The sequence below is a fragment of the Talpa occidentalis genome, unplaced genomic scaffold, assembly GCF_014898055.3.
Source record: "Talpa occidentalis isolate TD23 unplaced genomic scaffold, MPIMG_talOcc4v2.1 talOcc4.3, whole genome shotgun sequence".
Lineage (NCBI taxonomy): Eukaryota > Metazoa > Chordata > Mammalia > Eulipotyphla > Talpidae > Talpa > Talpa occidentalis.
The window spans coordinates 72,486,922-72,507,092 of record NW_023603184.1 but is presented as its reverse complement, the minus strand read 5'-3'; the positions used below and the strand labels follow the sequence as shown (position 1 = coordinate 72,507,092).

The 20,171-nt window shown below is 39.0% G+C and overlaps 1 protein-coding gene and 1 pseudogene across 2 annotated transcripts in view; both read right to left on the bottom strand.

Moving 5' to 3' along the window:
• Positions 1 to 668, bottom strand: LOC119254139 (60S ribosomal protein L34-like; annotated as a pseudogene).
• UBXN4 (UBX domain protein 4) overlaps positions 1 to 20,171 on the bottom strand; it is a 37,603-nt gene that overhangs the window by 8,820 nt on the left and 8,612 nt on the right. For both annotated transcript variants that reach the window (XM_037523286.2, XM_054699693.1), the window contains exons 3-9: positions 19,513 to 19,541; positions 18,448 to 18,566; positions 17,699 to 17,873; positions 13,648 to 13,741; positions 11,808 to 11,862; positions 10,958 to 11,122; positions 8,549 to 8,676 (exon numbers count right to left, since the gene is read on the bottom strand). In XM_037523286.2, coding sequence (XP_037379183.1) covers positions 8,549 to 8,676; positions 10,958 to 11,122; positions 11,808 to 11,862; positions 13,648 to 13,741; positions 17,699 to 17,873; positions 18,448 to 18,566; positions 19,513 to 19,541 — 765 coding nt within the window. The remainder of the gene's footprint in view (positions 1 to 8,548; positions 8,677 to 10,957; positions 11,123 to 11,807; positions 11,863 to 13,647; positions 13,742 to 17,698; positions 17,874 to 18,447; positions 18,567 to 19,512; positions 19,542 to 20,171) is intronic.

The window sequence follows — 20,171 nt, the reverse complement described above, 5'->3', positions numbered from 1 at the left end:
ATAAAAGTTAGCATCCTTATGTATTCTCAAACTATTATTAAAAGTTAGAGAAAAATGGAAGTAGGAATGTCTAATGAAAATATCTTTTTTCCTCCACTATGTCAGGTCTTCTAATAACAGTTGTACTGAAAGATAATTCACCTAACAAAAAATACAATTCACCCTTTTAAATCATACTTGAGTTCAGTGGTTTTTAATATAGTAAAGCTTTACACCCCCCCACATCTAACTCCAAAACATTTTTTTTAATTACTCAAAAGCTTAATTTTTTGCTTGGCTTTCTGACTCTCTGCTTGTGCCTTCAGCAGTTTCACAATGACTTTCTGCTCCTCAATAAGAAAAGTCAGCTTGATCCTGTCCCAGGCACATTTAGCAGAAACGGAGCCACTGTAGGCCCAGCTGAGATGTTTGTTTTTTGTTTTTAATTTCAGACAGACTCATAAGAACTTTAGGTTCAAACATCTTGAAGTCAGCCTGGGCATACACTATAGGCAGATTTTGGTGCTTTCCCAACCTTACTGGTATAAAGATAAAGGATTCTATGACCAGGGGTTAGGGACAGTTTTGTTAGAGGCTGTATTGTAAGACAGCCTAAGACAGTGTGTCAAATGCTAGACTACTCTGAATTCCTTTAGACACCACTCCTGGAAAAGCCAGAGCATTTTCATCACTCTAAAAAGAAACCATAAGCCCACTGGGAGTCTGCTGCACCGCCCCCCTCCCTGCAGTGACCTTCAGGGCTAATGGCTGTTGCCATGGTCCCTGAGGTCCGGCGTGGGCAAGGAACCATGCGCGCAGGGGGAGAACAGCAAACTCCCTAAGATGCAGAGAAGCCGAATGCCTGCCAAGAGATAATGACCACCAGAAGCTGCCACAAAGATGATTAAAAGAAATGCTGACCACCTGGAACCTTATCTCGTTTCTCAAGGCCCACAAACTTTATTCTGCTACAACTGTCTCTCTAAAATCTTTCCTTTTTCTGGTCATTGATTGCTAATTAAAAAACATACATAATTTAATAAACAGGCTAATCCAAATGAAACATTACTAAACACTGTGTAATAATAGAATTGTTAGTTTAATAATCTTTCTATTATGTGCTTGACTTTAGTACCTATGATATTAACTGCATTATAAAATATTCACCCATGACAATTAATTATGAGTAAAAATGAGTAGGTAATAGTGATAGTTAGTGCAACTAGAAAATAATTATATAGAACAGTAGAAAGAATTAATAGCCTGTCCAATTAGGAATGAGGCTAGGTCCAGGTGTAACTTCGGACATAAATCACTGCCCTGTCAATTAAGCTAAGCCTATGAGCAAACTGATCTCTTTGATGTTCACTGTTCCTATGCCTTTAGAAAAAACATATATATACTGACCACTAACTTAATTAAAGTGCACTCAGATTTTCACTCTCTTGAAGTGTGTCTGTGTGTCATTTATTCATCGAATCCCTGACCACCCTGCGCAATCTCTCAACCCTGAGACGGCCTCATCGTCCATCGCTGTGCTGGTCCGCGGCAGGAGTCACTCCCCATTCCTCTCTCACCTAGGCTCTAGAAACCACTAATGTGCTTTTTGTAGATTTGCCTATTCTATACTGTAGCTCATGTCAGTACTTCATTCCTTTTTGTTGCTGAAAATATTCCATTGTATGGGATATACTATATTGTGTTGATTCATTCTTTGGTTAATAGACATTTGGGTGACATTTTGGCTATTTTTTTTTTTTTTTAATAAAGGAGGGGATGGAGATAGAGAACTTTTATGGGGAGATTGCAGTTTTTTGTTTTTTTAGATTTATTTATACAAGAACCAGGGTACTGGCCAGATGGGTGGGAGGGTGAGAGTATTCACCAGAGACAGAGCGGGGAACAGAACAGGCAGACTGACGAAATACACTGCTGAGGGGAGCAGCGGGTGAGACAGGAGAGGTCTGCTTCGCCATGTGGGATTCTCGCCGGCCGGCTGGGATCGAACCCGTGCTGCAGAGGCTACGGACAGCTTCACAGTGCAGCAATCAACTGCCTGCGCCACCAGGGCAGCCAAAAATAGCATTTTTGGCTATTATGTATACTGTCTCTATAAATAGTCCCAAGTGGATATATATAGCTTGAGTGCTCTTGGATATAAACTTAGAGATTTGAGATCTGGATTGGGAATCCTTTTTCACACATAGAGACAACTTTACCTATTACTTAATCTTGGCTTCCTCTCAGTGCCTTTCACCTGACCCAGCTTCTCCTCACCACTTTGTACCAACTTTCCTTTTCAGACTAATCTCCAACCTTCCAGTAGGAGATCCAGTCATGGGGCAACCCAGTTAAAACCCAGTCTCTGATGAAAGCAGTGAAAGTGTGGGGTTTAAAGAGAATATTATGGCAGAAAAATCAGCTCTAACAGGTAAAGATGAAGTAGTACAATAGGCTGTACACATCAAACAGTGTTCTCCTTGATTATAAAACAACAAATAGTATTCCTATGCAGACGCGGACCTGCTGCTGACATATACCTAAGAACACAATGTAGGAAAGAAGGCCTTAGATTAAAAGACACAAAAATCCAGACCAGGGCCTCCCTGGTGGCGCACCCTCTGTAGCACGAGTTCGATCCCCGGCCAGCCAGGGAGCAACTCACATGGCGCAGGAGACCTCTCCTGACTCGCCCGCTGCTCCCCTCAGCAGTGTATTTCAGTCAGTCTGCCTGTTTTATTCCCCACTCTGTCTCTAGTGAATCCTCTCACCCCCGCATCTTGGGCCTGTGCCCCAGCTCTTGTATGCATAAATAAATAAATCTTTTTTAAAAAAAATCCAGAACAGTTAAAGCCAAAGCCAAGAAAGTTAAAATGCACAGAATATGCCAACTGCACACAACTAGTGCAGCTAGAAAAGATGGGACCCACGGTGCAGTTATCCAAGGGAGCAAATAAATAAAATCATACTGGCCCAGAATGGACAGTGAACTTAGGAAGAAATGTGCAGCCATCCCTTAATCACCCCTGTTTCTCATCACAATCCATTGCTTGGGTAACAGTTAAGATCCTATCCCAAAGTGGGTTATGAGGAGACAAGATGTGGAAAAACCCCAACTAACTCCTGAGAGACTCCCTCCCATAGAATGTAGTGGTTTGTGGCTTTAGTCTAACAATGGTTCTAGTCTCATGCTTAATCTTTTCACTCCAGCAAAAGAAATGCTGTTACATATCCTTCTTTAAAAGAAAAGCAACTTCCAGATCTATCTAGGATATTTCTAAAACTTGCAGATTCTGGGGGTGGAGACTCAGATAAAGCAAGCAGGGAGGGATTTCCCTTGAAGCCCTCACATGCATTTATTTGGATGGAGCATGGTTGTTCTTTGGCCTCACTCCTTCCCCCTGCCAAGAGGGAAGAGGGGATGATGTATGAACCATGGTCTGAGACACATGGCTGCTCCCTACCTACTCTGTCCCCACTCTTTCCACTTCGCTGATTGCTGCCTGCTCCTCAAAACTTCCTGACCACAAGAAGACAGCCCCCACCCACTGTGGCTCAATTCTGGGGCTTTGTGAGCAAGACTTGAGAATGGATCTTCATGTCTTCCTCCCAAAAGCAGTCAGCTTTCCCTGTAAGCCAGGGCCCTGCTGGATATGAGATCCCCACATGGCTGATGCTCTGGTAGGATTGGCACTTCTTGGGCAGGGTCAGCAGCTTGTTCCTTAGCATGATGGTCTAGACCCTCCCCAGTTGTTGCACTTGTCTCCTTCTGATCTCCATTTTTGCATGTTCATCCCTTTTGGCTGCCTCTCACTCCCAATACAGAACACCCTACCAAGTCAATGACTCAGATAGATTCCAGGACCTTGGCAGAGTTCTTAAGGGTAAATTCTACTGCCTTACCATGACCTCCTTTGCGCTCTGGAAGTCTTCTATGTGTAGTTTACTATGGAGAACAAAGACATCCACCAGAGGTGGAACACAGCCCTGGCCCAGATGACTAGAAAGCCAAACCCTATGCGCGCCTTGAACCACTTACAGATCCAAGCACCATGCAGCAGCCCTGGCTACTCTGTCATGTAAGCCCTCTCCTCCCATGCCACCTTCAAAGTGCAGATGTGACAGAGTTCTCTAAAGTCAGTCGATCCCAGGTCCTGTAGCCCTGGTCAGGTGGCTGCCAGTCCCTGGTTAAGTCCAGAGACAACGAGGCTGCTACATTTTCCCCAGCACTTTTCATTTTTTCCCCCTAACAGCATATTTTCTTTTTTAAAATTTTTCTTCTTATTTTTGTGTAGAAGAAGTGGGGTGTAGGCCAGTGGTACAGGGGTGAGAGGATTCACCAGAGAGAGAGTGGGGATCTGAACAGGTGGATTTGCTGAAATACACTGCTGAGAGATGCAATGGACGAGACAGGAGCGGTCTGCTGTGCCATATGTGGGTCAGCTTCTGGCCAGGGATAGAACTCAGGTGGCAGTGGTGATTGCACTGAGACTTAACCCCTCCTAAAACTATTTAAGACTATATATTTTCAACTTTTACATTTACACAGATGATTCATTCTGAGCTTTTTTTAAAATCTGGTATGAGATAAGGGTTCAGTTTTTTGGTGGGGGGGGGCAGGGAGAGGCATATGGAGATCCAATTGTCCACCACCAATTGTTGAAGAGAACATTTTTCCTCCACTGAATGGTATTTTCAAAAATCAACTGATCATAAATGCACAGGTTTATTTCTGCAGATTCACTTCTACTACACATTGATCCATATGCCTCTTCTTATACTAATATCACACTGTCTGACTTATTATAGCTTTATAGCAAATTTTAAAATCAGGAAGTCTCAGTCTTCCAACTTCATTCTCTTTCCAGATTGTTTTGACAATATGGATACCTTGCATTTCAAACAATTTTGAGATCAGACTCCTACAAAATTGGGTAAAAAACAAAGCAGCTGGGATTTTTGATAGGGAATGATTATATTCAGTCTATACATCAGTTCGGGGAATACTGCTACCTCAACAGTATTTTCACTCTTCCGATCTAGGACACAGGCTGCTTTTCCATGTATTTAGATCTGTAATTCTTTCAACAATATTTGCTGCTTTTCAGTGTGCATTCTTACACTTCTTTAAATACATTCTTAAGTATATAATTATTTTTGGAAAGCAGTTTTAAATAGTAATTTTCATGACTACAAAAAATTATTAATTTTCCAGTATGGAAAACAGAAAAATACAGAGGAGAAAATAATAATTAACTATATTCCAATTAGCAGGATGCACTGGAAATTGGAACATATTTTTGTTTTGGGAACTCCTGCTACATGTCATTCTATTGTAATTTTTAATAACTTTTCTCCCATACCTCCTTCACCACAGGGGTGGGCATATCAACTACCCCAACCGTACAAACAGACATACTGATTGGTTTAGAGGTGGTTTAGAGGAAAATCAGAATCCTCCTCAGTGACTGATATGTGCTTTGAGACAAAAGGTTAGTTATCTCTCTCTCTGGAATGACAAGTTCAAGTTCTGAAGGTGCCAAGAGGCTCTCGGTTCTCCTGAAACTTACTATTTGAAGAGTTTCTATGAGAATAAGGCTATAACAAAAGAAACCAAGAAAAAGGAGAAAAAGATAAAGTTCTAATGATATCCATTACATACCTAAACCTATCGATGCCTAACTAAATCCAACACTGGAAATCCCAATTGCAGAGTCAGTGGATTTGTCTTCATTAAATCCTACTATAACCAGTTTGATGTATGTGCGCTTTGTCTTTTGAAAAAAGATTTAAAAGTTATTCATTCAGCACTGTTATACTGTACATTCATTCACTCCATGACAAATACCACTGGCGGCTGCAAAGCAGACCATTATGTTCCTCTGGAACCACCTTTTAAAGTCACAGAATATATTCCATTGACAACACGGTGGAATAGAGTGGTTGGGATCACCCTAACAAAAACTACAAACTACTATTTGCTCATAGGAAGATCTAGACATTCCATCCCATCTAGAGAGTCCTAGGACCTTCCCTTCTGAGTTCAAGAGACCTTGAATTTAACTTGGTGGCCACTGAGGGGACGGAGGAGGATGCAAAGAGGGGTGTGACTGGGAGAGCAGACATGCCAGCTGGCAGAATGGGCTGGGGGTCAACCACCAAAGCCACAATGATGCAACCGAGGGCACTGTGATATTCCCTAGAGGAAATCTGCTGACGTGCGTGGGTGCAGACTGGAAACTCTGCAGGGACAGACCTGGGAAACTGGGAACACCACAGTCAGCATGGGCACCCAAAGTTCCCTACCCACTTGCCTCCCAAAAGAGATCAGAGATGCTAGGTTGAGTCAGGCAAGATGTCATAAAAGGCCCAATGCAGAGAGAAAGATTTGTGCGATAACTCATAAATCCACTGAGAAACTAAACACAGAGGACACAGAAACTGCAGTCCTGCAGAAGCGGCGGTAGAAGTGGGTTGCAGGGGGAGGGCGGCAATGGCCACTGCCTGTGACATGGTGGCACGCACACACCCACAACATTTGAGTGCTGTGCTGCCTGCCTGCCAAATACAGTGTAGTCCCAGAGTGTGAATTTGATTTTCTAGACCTAGCTTCCCTTGTCAGGAGACTCAAGCTTCATAGATCACACACAGTGGCAAAAAGGACAGCAGGGAGGAAAAGTGGGATGTTAAGACAAAGCAAGGCCTACAGCTTGCTGTGGAATGAAAGAGGAGGAGCTAGAGGTGATCAACTCGACAAACTGAGACTGAGTATTAAATCCCCAAACTCCCTCTGCACCCAATTCAGGCCAAGGTAAACTAAAAGAAACAAAACTGAATCCCCTGTGTCCCAAGTATGCACCCTCACACAATGTTCCTAGGAAGCAATGAACATTTGAATATAAAATGGAAAAGCAAAATGAGGAGAGAAGTCCTGGGACAAATATAAAGGACACAGAAATAGAAGACCTATCAGACAAAGACTTCAAAACAATAAAACTGAACATGCTAAATGAGCTACTGGAAGGCCAGTTAAAGGCAGATAGGCTCCTCTTTCAGAGGAGATCCAGAGAACAGAGATCTTCACGGAAGAGGCTGACTATAAAAAGATCATAAAAAAGAGACTCAGTATGAAATGCAAATTTAGAAAGCACTTTCAATAAAAATAAGATAGCAGAAAAAGCAATTTCAGAAATACCAGACTCAAATGAAAAAATCACCCGCTTAGAAAAAGAGAAAAAGAAAAAGGAAAAATGAGGAAACTGTAAGAAATATCAAACTCAATAAGAGGAGGAAACTTAAGAATAACTGGGATCCAAGAAGGAGAAGAGGAGAAATAGGAACGGAATCCCTATTCAAAGAAACAATAACTGAGAATTTCCCACATAAAGAATGAAATAAATATGCACATACTCAAAGAGCTACATTTACACAAATCAAAAATCAAAAATAAAAGGAAATTTTTTGCAGGAGGCAAGAAAAAGAAATAAAAAGGATTTCCCTGGACTTCAGCCCAGACACTCACCAGGCAAGAAGAGAGTGTATTAAGTGCTCACAATCTTAAAAGGCAAGAAATGCCAGTCAAGAATACTATATTTTGCAAAATTATCATTCAAATATGAAGGCAAAATAAAGGATTTCCCAGACAAATAGAAGCTAACAGAGTTTATCACAAAATCTATCTTTTAAGAAATGCTGGAAGGAGTGATTCTATAAGAAAAGAAAAAAGGAAACACAAATTTTTGAGCAAAATGACAATAGCAATGCAAAACCAGAACCATTAGAAAGGATATTGTGAATCAACACCAAAACACTAAACAGGAGGAAAAAATGGACAGAACCTGTATAGTTAAATGTCAGAGAGCAGACAACATTCCCAAGGGATTTAAGACATAGAAATTTAAGTAAAACTCCCATAGTGACCACTAACCAAAAATCCAAAGTAGAGATCCACAAGAAACAAAGAAATTGATAGGAATACTAAGGAAAGCCACCCAGAAAGAGCAGAGAAAAACAAATAGAGAAAGAAACAGAAACATAAAACAATCGAAAGTCAAAATCAAAATGACTGATGATAAACAGTATCTACCAATAATAATCCTTAATGTGAATGGTCTGGATTCACAATTAAAAGACATATACTTATAAAAAAAAAAAAAGACATATACTTCTGCAGGTGAAAAAGTTTCAAAAGTTTCAGCCATCTATACTTTATTTACAAGAGACCCACTTTAAAACCAAAAGGCAAAAACAAACTAAAAATGAAAGGTTGGGGCAAGGTCATACACAATAATAATTCATAAAGAAAAGCAGGAACTGCTAGTCTCCTAACAGATATACCAGACTTTCAACTAAAAAAGGTAACCAGAGACAAATATGGGCACTATATAATGTTCAAGAGAACAATTCACCTCACTAAGAAGATAGAACTGTTATTAATATTTATGCACCTAATACATGAGCACCTCATTACATAAATTTTTTTTAAAAGCCACAGTATGCATCAGTGTTAAAAAGCAATACATAACCAGTCTCCTCAGCTGCCATGGACACATGGCATAAAATAAAGTACCTTCGTCCTTTTGTAGCAGAGTCCCTCTTTACTTCCATTTCTGCCTGTTTGGCCTGCAAGGCAGCAGCTTTGGCAGCTTCTACTTCTTCCTTTGTCTTTGCAAAACGAGCAGCCCTCTCTGCACGGTCCTTTAAAACAGTCATTTGACATTATCTTTCAATGCCAGAATGATCTATTCACGTATTTCCAAACACAACACAATAACATGAAATTTCTTTAAAAAAAAAAAAGATTTATTTTTCATTTATTTCTGTATACAAGAACTGGGGTGTAGGCCAGAATTGTGGGGCAGGGTGGGGGGGCAGTGAAAGGATTCACCAGAGACAGAGCGGGGAGCAGAACAGACAGATCTACTAATATACATTGCTGAGGGGAGCAGCGGGTGAGACAGGAGAAGTCTGCTGCGCCATCATGGGGTCAGCTCCCTGGCCAGGCATAGAACTCATGCCACAGTGGCTGGCAACAGCTTGACAGTGCTGAGACTTTAACCCTGCACCACAAGAGAGGCCCGACACGAAATTTCCTAAAACCAAACATGCACTCTCATTCTGGATCTGATGATTTTTATTTTTATCAATTGTGAGGGACCAGAATTTTTAATAAACAAATAAAGGATCTGATTTTGCTCACAACTGTATCTTGAGAGCCTGGAACAAGGTCTAGCATACAGTAAATACTCAGCGAATAATTTTCTGAATGAAAAAAATAATATTAAGGTAAGTATAATTTTCATATCTACTACAACTATTTAATTTTAAAAGAATTCTATGTAATTTTAAAAGTCATTATTGAAAAACCATCTTACACTTCTATCTTGCTGTGTCTAAACCCTCTGAATGTCCCCCACAAAACCATCCAATTAAAAAAAAAAAAAAAAAAAAAAAAACTACAACAAAGAATGCTCCTAGTCTAGAGGAGACTGCTAGGTAAAAAATTTGCAGCTTCTTTCCTAAGAAATCTTTGAAAACTATCTTTTGACTACAGGCACACCTTAGAGATACTGCAGGTTCAGTTCCAGACTACCGCAATAGACAGAATATTGTGATAAAAGTAAGTCACACAATTTTTTGTTTTCTCAATGCTATAAAAGTTAATGTTTGTGCTACACTACAGTTTAAGTGTGCAATAGAATTATATATAAAAAAGCAATATGCATACCTTACTTAAAAAAAGTTTATTGCTGGGGGCCTCCCCGGTGGCTCAGCAGTTGAGTGCTGGGTTGCAAAGCGGCCTGCAGCCTCTGCAGCGCCGGTTCGATCCCCCGCTGCTCCCCGGCTGCTCCACGGCCACCGCAGGAGGGTCCCACATGGGGCGCAGGACCTCTCCTGCCGCCCGCTGCTCCCCTCAGCAGTGTACTTCGGTCCTTCTGCCTGCTCTGCTCCCCGCTCTGGCTATGGTGAATTCTCTCACCCTCCCACGCTTCTGACTGTACCAGTGCTTGTATAAATAAATAAATCTTTAAAAAAAAAAAGTTTATTGCTAAAAAATGCTAATCATTCTGTGCCTTCAATGAGTCATAATGTTTTGGCCACAAACCAACTTATAAGAAATGTTGTAACTGGGCCTCCCTGGTGGCGCAAGGGATTAAGCACTGCACTATGAAGCCATCCGCAGCCTCTGCAGCATGAGTTTGATCCCTGGCCGGCCAGGGAGCAACCCACATGGCATGGCAGACCTTTCCTGGCTCGCCTGATGCTCCCCTCAGCAGTGTACTTCGGTCAATCTGCCTGTTCTGTTCCCCACTCTGTCACTGGTGAATCCTCTCACCCCAGCATCTCTGGCCTGTGCCCCAGCTCTTGTATGCATAAATAAATAAATCTTTAAAGAAAAACAAACAGAAAAGACATGTAGTAACTGCATAGCACAATAAGGTGAAATGCAATAAAATGAGGTAAGCCTGTACTGTTAAAATTTGTAACAGAGAATAATTACTTTGCAAAAAATCATTTCAATTTTAATCTTTTTTTTTAAGATTTATTTATTTATACAAGCACTGGGTACAGTCAGAAGCACGGGAGGTTGAGAGAATTCACCAGAGCCAGAGCGGGGAACAGAACGGGCAGAGTGACAAAACACACTGCTGAGGGGAGCAGCGGGCGGCAGGAGAGGTCTGCGCGCCATGTGGGACCCTTGCCCAGCGGCCGGGGATCGAACCGGTGCTGCAGAGGCTGCAGGCAGCTTCGCAACCCAGTGCTCAACCGCTGCGCCACCAGAGGAGGCCCTCAATTTTAATCTTAACTGTATTTCAATTCAACTTATAACTTTTAGTTAAAGGAAGCTAAGAATTGGTACTAAAGCTAAAATCTACTATATTTTGTGTGTATTGTAGGGTAGTAAACCAAAATCACTGTGTGGAAAAATTTCACAAATATTCTGAAGTCAAGCATTACAAATAAATTTAATACTCACCAATGCGATCTGCTGTTTAATACGCTCTCGAGCTGCCCTGTCTTCTGCCTTTTCTCTGTTTCTTTCCTCTAACATTCTTTTTGTTAATTCTTCTTCTTGCTTTCTTTTGTAATCCAACATTTCTTTTCCAGTTTTTCTCCTCTCAATTTCCTTCTTTATTTCCCTCTAAAAAAGAAAATAATTTTAATGATCCAAAAACATAATTTAATAATATGCCCTAGATATTACTTTGCAAGTAGGGAAAACAGGTTTGGACGGTGTGGCTAAAAAAATGAAACAACTCCAGAAAATCTAAGAGTCTTACAGTATTAATAGCATGAGTTAATGGTCAGAGTTCTGTCACTCTATAATCTTTGCCAGTGGTTCCATTATGATTATGAGTTCTGTTATGATTATAAATGTAATTTGAAAGCAAGCGGAATTACAAGACTTTGATTTCTAGGTGAAAACACCACCCTCGAAGGACAAAAAGACAGTCATTTATTTAACCTAAAGAGTGGTAATAAAAACAAGTGGTGCGTTAAAATGATGTAACGTGAGGAAAATATTCAGCAAAATGTCCTCACATTTCTCTTCACAAAATGAAACTAAAAATTTTATGTCTCACACTAAATAATTTTAGCTCATGTACCTTTATTCTTAATGTAAAAGGCTCACTATAGAGGAAGAAAAGATGGTCCAATTTTATTCCTAGCAATTTACAAAAAACACAAAAGTGTGTACCAGTCTTACTACAGAAAACAGGTAATTCCCGTCACTGCATCCTAGGTTTGCCAAATTAAATATGGAATCGAATAAATGTTTGATGATTTTAATAAGAGTAAAACAATGGTAGGTTCATGAAGTTTACCTGTTCTTCCTCTTTCCTTTTCTCTTCTCTCCGCTCTTCAAGTTTTTTGGTGAGTCTGTGTTTTAAAAGGAGATTTATTTAGCGGAAAACAACTAGAGATATGTAGAAATCAATAAAAAAGAGTTCCTGAAGGTAAATCAACAACTTATCTGACTAATCCCTAGCAAAATTCATGATGAGTATGTGGGAGACAATCAGAAACCTAGCTGGAGCTGAATACCTTATTTACCATTAGTTACCTTGATTTATCTGATATTGATTTAAAAAATATACAAACACATTTCAAACATATATTAATGAAAGATTTATAAGTGTTTTACACCTTATACAGAAGCAAATAGCAATAGGGCATAAAATTGTTAAAAATAAAAGCAAAAAACTGAATGTAAGCATTTATAAAGGTCAGTAATAATGATTCTCAACTATAAGACATTCATCAGTTAAAAGCTAATGATTCCTGGCCTCCCTGGTGGCGCAAGGGATTAAGCACAGCACTATGAAGCAATCTGCAGCCTCTGCAGCACGGGTACGATCCCCAGCTGGCCAGGGAACAACTCACATGGCAAGGCAGATCTCTCCTATCTTGGGCACTGCTCCCCTCAGCAGTATATTTCATTCAATCCACCTGTTCTGTTCCCCACTCTGTCTCTGGTGAATCCTCTCACCCCCCCCAAATCTTTGGCCTGTACCCCAGTTCTTGTATAAATAAATCTTTTTTTAAAAAATGACATATTAGGGAGTTGAAAAAAACCAACACAGTATATTCTGTGCAGACCTAGTCACCAGCAGACATTCCCTTACATAAAAAAAGTTATTATGAAACAAACAGAAACTCCCCTTTCCTAATATAATGAAACATTGCTTGAAGCCATCCTTGATAAAAGGCCACTTGCCTTGTTCCTTCTCTCCCTCCCCACCACCCTTGGGCCCCAAGTTTCCAAATCTTTTTCTGTTCAGATATTCACTTCATCCTGGATATTTTCATGTAAGGGTGTATAGGGTTGAGTGTGGTGTTAGTAAAACAGAACCTAGCAGAAAAGGATGAGCTCCTGAGAACTCCAGCTTCCCACTGCTATTCTTCTACCTTCCACCATTTCCTCACCACTGGGACAGGATCCATGGTACTGTCCTAGCACCTCTAAAGAACAATCAGAATCCAGGTTTTGTGGAAATGAAACTGATGTTTATTAAGTGATAAATAAGCCCAAATACCAATGTCAGCAATCACCTGAACTTTTATTCCCCACAGCATCTGTCAACATAGTGTAAACTTTCACTAAGGAATTTTTCTTAAGTCCCATGTAACACTAAATGTTTTAAGTCAGGACTAAAAATATTCTTACTGCACATTTACCATTCACTCTTAAATTTTAACAATCATAGTATAAAAGACAATGATTGATAATTACTTCATCAATAAAAACACTAAACTAGAAATTTATGATTACTAATTAATAACACATTTAGACCAATTAATAACACCCATTTATGAAGAAAAACCAAGGCTCAGTACAGAGTCATAAAATTAGCTGAAGTTCTTGCCCACTTATAACTTACATGGTATAGAAAAATAAAACCAAAAGTGACAGAAGGAACATATACCATAATACCAGTGAAAAAGATTTTTAGGATCAGACCTAAAGTTGACTGATGATGACTTCAGAAACAGATGTTTACTTCTAGAATATAACCTTTATGGATACAAGTTGGTAAGGTAAAAAAAAAATTCTAACCCACCATTCTGAAACTTCATTTGTGTAACTTTAGCTTTTACTCAAATTAATGAAATAAAAATTATTATTTTTTTCAACAAATACTATTTGTGAAAATAAGAGCAAACCTTTCTACTCTGATGGTCAGGTCCTCTGCAGGTCTCTGATTTGAGCTTCCACTAGGCTCCTGGGATGAAGTGGCATGGCCTGGACTTTCTCCTCCTTAATTATTAAATGGAAAGAAATAAAAATTTTATGTAATACTAAATTTTCAGAAAGCTTAATTCTTTTGGGTTATATTTGTTATTAATCTTATTCCTTGAATATTATTTTCCTTAAGAATGGAATAAGAATTATATAATGAGTAATTACTAATTCTTAAGTTTGAATCTGGATACAATAATATATAAATGGGTAATAAGGCAGTTACCCAGGTGAGGGCCCTCAAAGTAAAGGTAAAACTTGAAGGAATATAATCCGGCAGGAGTTAAGTAAAGCCTGTAGCTTTAACCAATTTAGAAGACTATTTACACAATATCATAGAGATGCAGCAAAATCCAGACTGGAAAACTCTAAGAAAAACAGCAAGTGAAAATAAGAATTTATATACTGACTGAATGAAAAAGGGTTCACCAACCCTCAATAATAGTACACTGGATTCTAATTCAAACAAATTGAAAATCTTATTTCATTTTATTTTTTTTAAAGATTTTTTTTTTTATACAAGAACTGGGGTACAGGCCAGATCCGTGGGAGGGTGAGAGAATTCACCAGAGACAGAGCGGGGAACAGAACAGGCAGACTGACAAAATACACTGCTGAGGGGAGCAGCAGGCGAGGCAGGAGAGGTCTGCCATGCCATGTGGGACTCTCACTGGCTGACCGGGATCAAACCAGCGCTGCAGAGGCTGCAGACAGCTTCACAGTGCGGCGCTCAACCTGTGCCACCAGGGGAGGCCCAAATTGAAAATTTTAGTGCAAGGTAAATACTGCCTAGATAATTAATGATAAAAAAGGAAAATTATTGTTAGACTTTCTTTGGTGAGGGCCAATCATACTGTGGGCTTTTTTTTAAGTTAGCATCTTTTAGATAGTAACTTTTTGATGAAATGATATAATAACTAAGTTTAAATAGTGGCAAAAAAGGAGTAAGGAGCACAGATGAAACAATATTGGTCATTAGTAATAGCTGAGGGCAGGCAATTTTTTTTTCTTCTTTTTATTTCTGCAGAAGAACTGGGTTGTGGGACAGAGTTGGGAGAGGGGAGGGGGGGAGGGACTTAAGAAGATTCACCAGAAAGAAAATATTGTTTAAAAAAAAAATTAAAAATTAAAAAAAAAAAGATGATTCACCAGAGACAGAGTGGGGAGCAGAAAAGGCAGATTTACTGAACTATACTGCTAAGGGGAACAGCAGGCGAGAAGGAAAGGTCTGATGCACCCCATATTTGGGTTAGGCTGTAGCAGTGACAGCACTGAGACTTAAGCCCTAGGTCACAGGAAGGCAATGAGTTTCATGGTATTTCTTACACTATTTCTTTAATTATTCGTTTTTTACATTTTCCATAATAAAGGTGAAAAAGCTACAAAGAACAGGGATTAGAGTTGATACTCAACTCAGATAAGATAGTTTACAGTTTTGAGTCTAGTCAAGTTCACTGACTACTAAAACAATAACATCAACACTCGGCAGGAATATAACAGAATCCAAAATGTACAAACCAATGTACAAGGTACAATCCAAAAATTCTTGACATATGATGTAGCAGGAAAATGTGATCCATTCTCAAGGAAAAAAAGCAGTCAACAGAAGTCAATACTGAGATGAGCCAGATAAAGGCATTATCAGACAGTATTTATTACATACAATGACTGTAAAGCAGTTATCACAACTCAATGAGGTAAAGGAAAACATGCTTAAATGAATAAAAGATGTTAAAAGAATAAAACATGGATGAAGGGTACTTAGAAACTGTACAGTTTTTATGACTTCTTGAGAGTCGAATTATTTCAAAACAGTAAGTTAGAATACAGAGGAGTAAGAGAAATGAAGAAACAGAAATTCCAGAACTGAAAAAGCAATTACTTGCCAAAAGGTATAGCTACTTTATAAGACAATTTGATAGTTCTCACAAAACTAAACATACTCTGACCATACGATCCAGCAATATCCCTCCTCCTTGGTTATCTGAGCAAAGAAATAAACTGACAAAGAAACCTGTATAGTGATGTTTAGAGCAGCTTCATTCATAATTTTTAAAACATGGACATACTAAGATGTCCAATAATAGGTGACTGGATGAATAAATTATGGCAGAACTAGACAGTGTAAGAAATGAGCAATCAAGCCAAGAAAAGAGAGAGAGAAACCTGAAATGCACATTATTCAGTAAAAAAAGCCAATGTGAAAAGGTTATATTCTATATTAGGACAGTAAGATGATCAGTGGGGATGAACAGGCAGAGCACAGAGAATTTGAAAACACTCTATAAGATACTATGGCCATGGATATATATCATTATATATTTGTCCAAACTCAAAGTATGTAAATTACCAAAAGTAAACTGTAAACTATGGACTTTGCCTGATTATGATGTGTCAATGTAGTTCTGATAATTGTTAACAAATATACACTCTTTTGAGGACTGTTGATGTAGGGGGTTGTACATATGCAGGGGCAGGGAGTATCAAGAAATCTGCACTTCTCTTAATTTTAGTGTGAACTTACAACTCTAAAAAAGTCTATAAAAAGTGGTTAAGGAAAAATATGCATTATGTAATTTTAGTTAAAATAAAAAATTCACTGTATGAGCTTAAGAGCAGAATGGAGATCATAAAGAAAAGGCAGTGAATTTGTAGATCAAGTGAATTATCCAATCTGAAGGAGAAAGAAAAAATGAAAATCAAAAGAAGTGAATCTATGTCATAACATAAATGAGCCTAATATACATGCAATTATTTCCAGGTATCACTAGGAGAAAAAGATCCAGAAAAATATTTCAAAAACAATGGCCCCAAACATCCCAAATTTGGTCAAAGTCATACACTTACAGATTAGGAAGCTTAGAAAACCATTAAAAGGATAAATAATGATTCAAGGAATATCTCAAACTGCTGAATATCAAAGAGAAAATCCTGAAAGCAGCCAGAGAAAAATAACATATTCCATGTATCAAGAAACAATTCTAGGGCCTCCCCTGGTGGCGCAGCGGTTGAGCGCTGGGCTGCAAAGCTGTCCGCAGCCTCTGCGGCACCAGTTCAATCCCCGGCCGCCGGCGAGGGTCCCACATGGCAGGGCAGACCTCTCCTGCTGCGCCCGCTGCTCCCCTCAGCAGTCTATTTCATCACTCTGCCTGTTCTGTTCCCTGCTCTGGTGAATTCTTCCACCCCTCCGCGCTTCTGACTGTACCCAGTGTTTGTATAAATAAATAAATAAATCTTTAAAAAAAAAAAAAGAAAGAAAGAAACAATTCTAGTATTAGAGACTTCTCATCAGAAAAACATGGAAAACATAAAACAGTGGAATATCTTCAGAGTGCTAAGAACAAAAAAGCCTCTAAATTCAAAATTTTACATTCAGCAAAAATATCCTTCCAGAATGAAGCTGAAACAAAGACAACTTCAGATAAAACTAAGAGAAGTATCTTGCCAACAGATCTGTATAAGAAATGTTAAAGGAAATTTTTCAGGCAGAAAGAAAATAATGCCAGAGGGAAACATATAAGGATATTCAAAAATATATTCAAAGAATATTCAAAAAGCGATATTCAAAAAAGGATTTTAAAATCGTGGAAATGATAAATATCTGGCAAAAGATAACTATTTTGCCATACTTCTACATGGATTACATTCTTAATAGTCCCCCAGGACCTCCCTGGTGGCACATGGTGTTAAGCACATCACTGTGAAGCTAATCACAGCTACTGCAGCATAAGTTCAATTCCCAGCCGGCAAGGCGCAGACCTCTCCTGTCTCGCCCCCTGCTCCCCTCAGTAGTGTATTTCAGTCAGTCTGCCAGTCTGCCTGTTTTGCTCTCCACTCTGTCTCATTCTCTCACACCCCGTGCCTCTGGCCTGTACCCCAGTTCTTGTATGCATAAATAGAGATACTAATTCATGGCCTATAAAGAGAAATGAAGGAATACTTCCACTGTACCCAAAAGGGTACAAAGAAAATTACCTGTTGCAGATTCTGACTTTGAATCAGAAGTGGGTGGTGCCTCACAAAGCTCTACATTTCTGGACTGAGAGTTTTCAAAAGTGCTGTTAGGTTCAAATGAGGTGGAAGCCGTAGAGACTGAATTTTCTGATGGGTTGCCATTTGTCACGGATGTTTCACTTTTTAATGAGTGCATCTAGGGAAAAAAACACACTGGCGTTTAAGTGACAATAAGGTCAAAATCTGATTAATTCTATATTCTAGAGGATAAAACACAAAACTTGCTCAGGTGACTCTAAAATGTTTAATGCATGATATGATCACATTATGGCATTCAAATATGACAAAAGCCATAAAAAGATTTTTAAAGGACACTATTGATTTTCAAGTTAGAATTCAAAAAAAGATTACATGAGCCGTTTCTCTAAAGTAGATGCTAATAAGAAACTGAGTTATGGTCCTTAAAATACATCAAGCAATATAGTGTTAGGAGCCTCCATATGACAGGAACTCACTCTTGCAACAAACAGTGATGTGTACTAAGTGGTTTGGTGAGGGAGGAAGAGTAATAAGCTGCCACTCAAGTACTAGCCACTAACTCCACAATGCTATATTCAAAACCAGTCCAAGAAGACAGTACTTACAAACTTAAGTTTAATGGCAAGGGAGGTTCCTGAAAATACAGAGTGGCTCCAAAGATACTCCACTATCATGTTCCTCATGTATCATTTTCCCATGTTTATAGAGAGAACAATTTTGTTCCTTCTCACCTGCCGGACTTTGTGAATTCTGGTAACAAGCTCATCTGCAGAAATACTTCCAGCTATTACTTCCAAGGGAATTCCACTGTCGCCAATAAAGAAACTGGATGGAACACACACTACAGGATCTATAGAGTTTAATTAAGTCAAATAATTCATGGGAAACAAAGTAACAATTTTATGAAACACAAATGGTAACAAAGCAAAACAAATCACCTTTGTGGCTTTCAAAATATGTACAATCAACTACCACGTTTACAAAATAACTTCAAGGCCTCCCTGTTGGCCTAGGGGTTAAGTCTAAGTGCTATCATGCTAGCACATCTGGGTCCTGAGTTCAACCCCCAGCCAGGGAGCTAACCCACATGGCACAGCAGACCTGGCCTTTGTCTTGCCCACTGCTTCCCTTAGCAGCATATTTCAGTAGATCCACCTGTTCTGCTCCCCACTCTGTCTCTGGTGAATCCTTTCACCCCATGCACCTCTTGCCTATACCCTAGTTCTTGTATACATAAGTAAAAATAAATCTTTAAAAAAAATTTCAACTATCACATCACCTGTTTGATATTGTTTTCCAGACTGTTACATTTTTAATTCCATTTGCTACAATGTTATTATTTCAAAGAACACTTAGTAATATAGTTTCCATAAGCAAGAATGCATGAATTGCTAAATGTCATGAATTAACCAAAAGAATTAACCTTGGGGCTCCTTGATAGCCCAGAGGTCAAGTTTTAGCACTATCACCACTACAGTCTGAGTTCAATCACTGCCTAGGGAGCTAACCCACACATGGCACAGCAGACTGCATCGGCATAGCAGACCTCTCCTGTCTCACTTTCCTCCCCCCACTCTCCCCTCAGCAGTGTTATTTCAGTAGATCCTCCTGTTCCGCTTCCCACTCTGTCTGGTGAATCCTTTCACCCCCCACCCCCAGGCCTCCAACCTCTGGCCTACACCTCAGTTCTTCTACGCAAAAAATTTAAAAAAAAAAAAAAAAAAAGAGTTAACCTCAAGAAAAAAAAAAACAACAAAAAACTATATATATAATTGATTCTTCATTGAAAAGGATACAGATTTGTGAAAATTGTAGGCAGGCTTCACTGCAAAACAAAAATCAAACAAAATCACCAGGTGAACACAACTATTTTCCCAAATGCCCAAGTTGTTTTAATAAAAACTTACTGTACCAATCAGAAGTATTTTTCTGAAACTACTATTGCTTTCATTGCCATCAGATGGAAAGAGAAAAATGTAATTCTTTTTGCCTTGTTTTATAATTTTCAGATTAAAGAGTCATTTTGCTCTTACAACCCACAAACTGGTGGCTGGATTTGGTGGCTGAAAATCAAATTATTATCTGCTATGCTGTTTTCTCAGCAGCAGATACATCTGAACGCAGTATCTTAACATGTAACGAGAAATATTAATGCCTATGACTTACTTGTGCAAGTGATAATATACTTTGTAAAAACATGATTCAAAACAACCTATATATACACCACTAAAAACTGATTATGCAATCATAAAAAAGAAAGACATGTAAAAGTATGTCAAAATATTATCATTTCTGTAAAAAAAAAGAGGGGGGAGGAAAATACAGTTTGATTTGTTAGGGACTGGGATGGGAGAAAAACTTTATATACTAAAGTACAAACTAAGAGTTACTGATCAATGTGGAGAATTCCAAAAATCAAATTAATGCTCACAAGAACTAGAACTTTTTTTTCTGA